The sequence below is a fragment of the Chaetomium globosum genome, genomic scaffold (genome assembly GCF_000143365.1).
Source record: "Chaetomium globosum CBS 148.51 scaffold_2 genomic scaffold, whole genome shotgun sequence".
Lineage (NCBI taxonomy): Eukaryota > Fungi > Ascomycota > Sordariomycetes > Sordariales > Chaetomiaceae > Chaetomium > Chaetomium globosum.
Genome location: NT_165977.1, coordinates 623,663 through 631,323, shown reverse-complemented (window position 1 = coordinate 631,323; position 7,661 = coordinate 623,663). Strand labels below are relative to the sequence as shown.

Here is a 7,661-nt window from a genome sequence, read left to right as displayed (position 1 = left end):
ATGAGGAAGGTTGTGCTTGGGGTGAGGGGGTGGTTTAGGTGTTGTTCCTGGTGGGTGGGAACTGGGGGGTTGGGGCTGGGTTGTTTGGTGGTGTCGTCGCCGGCTTCGAGGTCGTCGGAGGGGGGCGAGGTTGGGGGTGCCGGGGTGGGTTGTTGTTGGTGGGTGTAGCATGCTGGGCACGGCGGAAAAGGGGTGGTTTTCCCAGACGCGCCAGGAGAGGGTGGGGAAATACAGGTATGTCTGTCCTGTGGCCTCGACGCCGGGGACGTCGATCCTGAGGTAGTCGTCGTCGATGATGGTGATGTACGCTCGGTTGTTGAAGCCCGCGCGGGCTATCCTGAGCGGCCGGGCCAGGAGCCAGTCAAATGCCCAGACGGCAAAGGCCACGGCGACCCAGATCTCGTAACCCCATTGCCAGTGGTATCGGAAGTATACGTGCAGAAAGCAGCCGATGATGGCGAGGAGCGCCCAGACTAGGTGCCAGTCGAGGAAGAACTCGTACGCTCGTTGTCGGACAGGGAGGACGGAGCCTGGGAGGATCAGCACCATCGCGAGGGTGCCGATGATGCCCCAATACCAATAGGGATATGCAGACTCCATAGTGAGCATGCCCGGGCCCATGGTATCGTACATCTGCAAGTATAGCGCCGAGTGGAGGCAGGCCTGGAGAATGCAGATGACGGCAATCCACCGGTGAACGAGGATAAAAGTAGAGCGGGACCAGCTCGTGACATGTAGAAGAAGGTTGTTGCGGCTGGTCTGGATATTAGACGTTGTTGCCGCAAACAAGAAGAGACTTCGGGTTCCCAACACTTGCCTCGAGTAGAGAAGAGCCAGAATCAGGTTGGCGAAGCTCAGCATACCAGTCCTGGTTGGCAACCCATTCAACCATCTCGTTCGAAATGCTGGTGAACCAGAGGTTTGGCCAGGTAATCTTGTAAGCGACGGCTGAGAGGATGATATTGATAGCCCAAATGTAAAAGATGAACAGCGCTTGACCTCGAGTAGGGACAAGTCCCAGACCGAACAGGACCGGAACCGCATGGCGGGTACCAAAAACGGGAGGGTCAATGACATGAGCGTAGAATTTGCTATGTCACGATCCAGGCATTAGCTTTGCCTTCAAGCCACTTGTTTGAGTAAAGTACCTATGGAGAAAATAGGGAATGCAAGTGCTGACCTGACCCAGGATTGCGGGAGTGGTACAAAACGCAGTAGCGAAAAGAGCACCGGGGCTATTCCACAGGTGAGTAGCGCGACAAGTCTTGGAAGCCAGGTTAGCGTGGCTGCCCTTCTCATTCGGAAGCAGAGCAAACATGCGGCCTTACGCGTATTGGTTGTCCAGGGCGATATTTATCTCGATGCCTTCGAGGGACCCGTAAACCATGGAATAGAAAAACTCGTCGACGAGCTGAGTTCCGTTGAGGACCGAGCTAGAGTTATAAGTGGTTGTCGGGGTGGTGGTGATACGGGCGAGCGCATCCTGATACGAGTATTTGGGCAATGGCTGCTCATCGTTCCTCCCGGCAACGTTCATCTCCCAAAATTCTTCGAGTTGTGAAATCGTGAGATGGTCTGGGCAGTGAGACTTGATACACCAGGCTAGAGACATCAGAAATGGGTCGTTGGTTGCATAGCAGTGTGGTGTCGGCATCATGGACATCATGTGTCCAGAGGACATGTCCATGTCGTTGTGGCCGCCGTGGTCACCATGCTCGCTGTCGTCGCTGTCTCCACAATCGAGCATCCATGACCCCATCGAGCTTCGGCATGCGTACGCGCAAGTGACGGGCGCATATTGTGCTTGGCCCAAGCCGATCGTCCCATGGGCTATGCGACCGTAAAAGTCTTTCGCGGCAGCGCAGCTGATTTGAGCCGCGAAGGTGAAGAGGAGCCCCCTGAGATTTTGCATCGTCGACAAAACACGGGCGGTTGGCGAAGAAGCCACAATTTACGCCAGGTCCAACACAAAGTGGTTGCAGAAGAGTGTTTATACATATTTTCCTTCACGCACTGTAGTTACAACGCTCGCATCAAAGCGTTGCGGCGTTGCCTCATGCGAATTTCCGCCAGTCCTCGAGTGCGGTTGAGCAAGATTGAGCGAGTTTTCCCAACGCGTCGTTTAAAAAATTGAGCTGCCCTGCATCCGATTGGCAGCATGCAAACGACCCAAGAGGTCGGGACCATGTCATGACCAATGGATGTCATTGTGCAGGGTCCCCGGTCGAGATAGAGAGGGGTGGCGGCTGAAATGGTGGCGCACTATCAGCAGCCGTCATCGTCTCACTTGGTTAGAGGCGTGGATGCGTGTGTCATGGTGTTGAGAATGGCCGAATAGAGAAATCCACGAGCCACCGCCGGATGGTCTGCATGTCTGACGATGACCAACAAATGCGATCGACTTCTGGTTCTTTGAGACTGCCCCCACGAGTGATGGCACGGACCGACAAAGCCCTCTTCACACCACTATCACACCAGCTGGAACATGGACAGGGAAAGTAATCTGCAGGGTTCGTGGTCTCGTCAGCAGCCAAGCAAATGATGTACGGCCAGGATAGGCACGGTGGCTATACCCTCAACGAAAGGGGGTTTTCGTAAATGGGGTGTTAAATCAATAAAGTCATTTCAACTATCGTTTCCCGGGGAGAGATACTACATTCCTACCTCTGGAGGGCGTTAGACGTGGGAATTCAGGGGCTAGGAACTTGAAGAAGTGGCCCATGTGTCCATGAAATTAACCCTTGCCTTCTGCGCCAACTTGACCTAGTTTCGTTTGCCAGGACCCCTCTCGCACAACGGCGTGGCCGGGTCATTCATCTAGCTACAATACGAAATCCACACCTGTAATGCTCCCAGTGCAGTGGTGGCCAAGCCAAAAAGAATGGCAATGGTCAAGGAGACAGCGGTGCACCAGTACGTAAACCGGGGGCTCCTTCTTGCTTCGGACCATCGATCAATGGATGTGATGGGAGTGGGATCATCTGCCTCCCTCCAGAGAGCGTAGAGGCGGTCGGCCCAGTATGGGTATTTCTTGTATAGGCCGCGTACATCCTCGGGGTCAAGAGTGTCTTGTGGATGGTCGTGGACACGATAGTCCAAGGGAAAAGATTGGAGGAGAAGCGAGTCAAGGAGATGCTTGGAAACCGCTCGTTCGAGGATTGCGCGGGATGTCTCGTCCCCGGGTTCGGGAAAGAACAGGTGGTATGATGCGAGGGTTTCGCGCAGAAGTTGACTTGGGAGGCAGCCGCTATAGCGGTTGGCCAGTCAGAGTAGGCTCGTAAACAAGTTCCAGTGGAATGTGGAATGGAGGATCTCACAGTGACAAGGCCCCAGAGACCGTCTGGCTTAGAGCAGAATCGTTTGCTTCAAGGGTCTCGAGCGATACCCTAAGGAATGCAGGGTGGCGAAAGACGTAAAGAATCTTTCGGTTGGCCTTCTTCAGAAGGAGAAGATGGTCGGTCAGGCGATGCGTCCAGTAGAGCTCTAGACTTGCATATCGAGTGAGATAACTCATAGCAAGTTTGTCAACACGGAGGGGCCGAGCATCCTGAGGCGGGGTGTCGTCGTGCGGATAGACGCGAGAAATGTAGGCGGCTAGGGATTCGTTCGCCTGCCACTGAGGGCGAAACAGATCGCCACCGAACGTTTCCTCGGATGCTGCTGCGCAAGCCGTCATGAAAGCCACCCTGAAGGCCAGGTCAAGACAGCCATCTGCCCCTGGGTGCTAGATTCCGAGGCTCGATTCAGCAGTTCATTCTTCCGTTTGCCTCCTTCCAACTTTATGGTGTTTATGAGTGCTGGAAGGGGAGTTTCGTCCAACAAGTGAGGGTTTCGACTCAGTGCAAGGCCCCTTTCGCCGCTGCAGCACTTGAGATACGATCCTAGGGTGACCGCCCTCTCTGCGTCCGCATTCTTATGCACCGCCGGCCCCCATACCGCGTCTGCAATGCTTGCCATATCGGCCAGGGGGACAGCATCGGGAACTTGAGAAGAATTCATTTCGTGGGCTTCAGGTTCTCAAGGTATTGAACTGCCTGCAAAGCGTCGGCACCTCGAGCCTCGTGCTTGATCATTGCAGCCAGCTTAACTCGATCTGGCCCTTCAGCTGAAGTCCTGGCGCCAATCATATGGTTGCACAGCCACCAGCCACCAAATACGCCTGGAGGAGGTCAGAGCCTCATCTTGCTTCTAAGTTCACCTTATTCCCCGCATTCGAAAGATCCCAGACTCGTGACAGTCGCAAAGCGAAGGGATATCCATCAGCCGGAGATGATAACTCCTAGAAGTCATCAACTAAAGAAGGTGAAATGACGACGGTTACAACCGCTTCTACAACAAGTCCAAATGCAGACAACGATCGAGACGAGCCATCTAAAGCGGGGGACTCCTAAACTCACGTCCTTGTGGAAATGGGCGGCCACGTTGCGAGCACTTCAACAGGAAGAGATCGAACTGAAAGGCCACCCCGTGAGCCAACACCCTAATCGCGAGACCAAAGGGAAGGGGATCGACCGGACGCCATGTCAGAATCATGTTGAACCACCGCCCACCGAGGTTCCGCGTAGCGAAGCAGTTCATTCAAACTCTATCGTGACAGAGGCAGCGACGACGACGAAAGCTATCGAACCACCCACGAGAAAACCCCCTGAGCCACCCTCGGCCCAAACAACCGTGTCCCCGACGGCCACGACAATCCCAACCATTCCAGTTCAGGTGCCAGTCAGCAAGTTGGAGAGGGTCCGAACGTTGAAGTTCAGATCTCGGCTCAAGCTCAACGCTCAAGAAATTGCCTTGTCGACGGCAGAGCTGAACAAACTTCGGGCATTTTCGGCCTTCGTTGGCACGGCCAACCAACGCACCCTTTTTGGTCGTCAACTGCCTCCTTGCCATCGATATGCCGTCAGTATTGAACTGGATGGCTCTGGCGCCCAGACATACATTTGGATTGACGGTCTTACCCGTGCAGAGGATATCCGAGACTTTCATGCGGTTATATCACAGCGGAAATATCGCAAGTACTACGAACCGTGGAAGCTGTGTTTTAAGATGGTCGAAGTATCCTACACTTCCGGGGAAGAGGTTGACTTGGATCTGGGGCATGATGAGCTCACGCTCTGTGAAACGCTGCTCCGCGAAGTGCGTTCTGGAGAAACTCGCATCTCGACAATCGGCGGGCTCCTGGAAATTGATGGCTGCTTGGTGGCCTTGACAACCTCGTTCGCTCCGCCTCGTTTGCCCTTCGGCTCGGAGCAAGATGGAGAGGGCGATGTAACGGTCTCGTCCATAGCAACAACTCTCAACGATGTCGACTTTCCCGAGGATATCTCCGAGGCTCTCGTTTTCAAGGGCGATAAATCAACCATCCATCTAGTTGCGCCTCCCACGATTGGCGACGGAAAGGCCAGAGATAGTGATGCAAACCCGGCATCGATGCTTCAACCCAACCTTGCAGCGCGCATCTCGCCCGCACACGTACATGGAAATTTGAGGACACAAAGCGGACTGCTGGTTGATTCCTGTTAGCAGCCAGTACGCACTACCATACATGGTGTGGTTCGATAACCTTGTCGACAAGGACCAACAGCCGTCACGGCATTACATCACAGATTTCTGTCGAAATCCCTCCCTTGCCTCCGTCAAGGTAAGGGCTGGCGCCAGCGGCCCCCATTCTGGGACCATGTAAGTGGGGCCATCACTGATCGACGGAGAGGATGAGCCCCTCGAGGTCTGGACGCTACATCTGGATGATGGAACAGGTGTGGCAAAATTCAACTCGGTTGGACTACGGCTTGCTGACCTGTATTATTGAACCAGACCTGATCCCCGGTGATTCCGGATCATGGGTTATCGTTACGCCCATTCAGGCTCGCTGCGAGGTAGTCGGGTCCGTCGTCGCTCGTTCACCAGGAAAAGCATATATCGTCTTGCTGTCACACCAGATAGGCTATTCAACGCGATTATGCCGCTCGCCTGGATGAACACTCCTTTTTATCCCGGGATAGGGCAACTGCGTTACTACCATCTCCTCTTCGCCCGCTTCTAGGCTGAGCCCAAGACTTTTATATGGTTGGCGATGTACCCAAGTATGAGAGGAGCCTCCGGATGATCATATCTATAGCCAAGGAACACGTTTTGCCCTATCATCCGCTTGCTGTTGCATTCAGGATAGTTCTTGGCAATCGGAGTGGCTCAGTTCAACAGACCGATCTCGAGAAACTCATTGCCATCCATGGGTTAGGTCTTGAACGGGCCCTCCAGTTCACGCTGCCGGCAGACAATGGATCCGATCTCGCGCTAGCCTCACTCGGAGCGCTGTACAAAACACTTGAACAAGTGCTGAGATACAAGAATGACGCCGAACCTTCCCGGGTTGCCGCATATAGCGGCGGTCTCACACCCTATTTTGCCGAATCGTCCACCGCTTGGGAGTCCGCAACCACCAAGATAGTTTTCACGGGACGGTCATCGTTTTCAGCCCCACCAAAGAAACCGCCTTCAACACAGTCCGGTACGTTCCCCTCGCTTTACCTCTTAGAAACATATTGTTACATCTTCGTTATGGTTTCACTGACCCGATTCCGGCATACACTGCAGATCCAACCCCAACACAAGACGCAACCACCTCACACCAGGCTCCTTATCAGACCCAACCCACTCGATCGCGCTGCCGGATCCGAAGTGGCTCCAACGCTGAGACCGTTTTGTTCCTTAGCTTGCTAACTGTGATCGTGGCGTGCATCGGGGGTGGCCTGTGGCAGGTAGGAGTGAGCGACCTCCCAGTCGGCGCAAGGGCTGGTATAGGGATTGGAATCGCCTGTGGTTTAGGGTTCGTGGGCTTAGTACCCTGTTGTCATTCTACCGTCGGCGGCGTCATCTAGGAGTCTATGAGAGAGGAGCATATTGACAACAGGGGCAGTAACAGGGTGGTAAACTGGATCATGTTATCGGATTTAGTAGGTACTGCAAGCCGAAACCTACCGTACAAGTGTAATAAGAATTCTTGTTCAGAGGGCCCAAATCTCTTTTTCGTTTGCTGGTTCCAAATCTCAGTCTTAGGAGTTTAATTGCAGAACAGTCCGCCTCTGAAACGCAGAGGAGTATGCAGTGTGGAAACGGCGGGAAATTTGTTGCCATATGGAGAGCAGGACACACATGCTCCCGAGCAGGTCGATATTTGGGCGATTTCATGTCCCGTCTATTTTCCGCCTACCCTAACATTATGAGGACTGACGAGTACCCAAAAAGAAGCCTGACTTCAAGAGTAGGTTTTTGGGAAAGGATTCAAAATCTTGTCCCAGCAAAATATGCGGAGGGCAATCGCCAAGTTTGCCGGGTCGATACGAGTCGTAATCGTCGTATCAAACGGGATTCTGCCCAGCAGCAACTTGTATTGTACCTAGGTAGAGTTTTCGTCGAGGTTCAGCGGCTGATGTCGGTTTCTCGGCTTGTTTCCTATCAGTTTTGTGCCCTGAACAGGGTGGGGACTCCAATGAGCCAGCAACCCTTAAAGCAACCCTCAAATCGAGCTTGAATCGCTCCGCAAAACCCTGTTCCAACCCGCCAACCCAGCGCTCCCAACCTCAGTTCACAGCATCCCTCCCAACCAACCCAAGCCCCCAAACCAAAACCAAAACAAAACAAAACCACCAACCTCCCCCAAA

The 7,661-nt window shown here is 53.8% G+C and overlaps 2 protein-coding genes across 2 annotated transcripts in view; one reads left to right on the top strand and one right to left on the bottom strand.

The window, feature by feature from the left end:
• CHGG_02323 (uncharacterized protein) overlaps positions 1 to 1,912 on the bottom strand; it is a gene marked incomplete at both ends in the record, with an annotated part of 2,418 nt that extends 506 nt beyond the window's left edge. Inside the window, 3 exons of the mRNA XM_001228838.1 lie at positions 233 to 853; positions 915 to 1,091; positions 1,329 to 1,912. Coding sequence (XP_001228839.1) covers positions 233 to 853; positions 915 to 1,091; positions 1,329 to 1,912 — 1,382 coding nt within the window. The remainder of the gene's footprint in view (positions 1 to 232; positions 854 to 914; positions 1,092 to 1,328) is intronic.
• A 2,432-nt stretch (positions 1,913 to 4,344) lies between these two features.
• CHGG_02322 (uncharacterized protein) lies at positions 4,345 to 5,830 on the top strand (the record flags this gene model as incomplete). Its single annotated transcript, XM_001228837.1, has 3 exons — positions 4,345 to 5,472; positions 5,585 to 5,679; positions 5,815 to 5,830. 3 exons carry the CDS (start codon positions 4,345 to 4,347, stop codon positions 5,828 to 5,830), a joined length of 1,239 nt encoding a protein of 412 aa, XP_001228838.1.
• Positions 5,831 to 7,661: the final 1,831 nt, after the last annotated feature.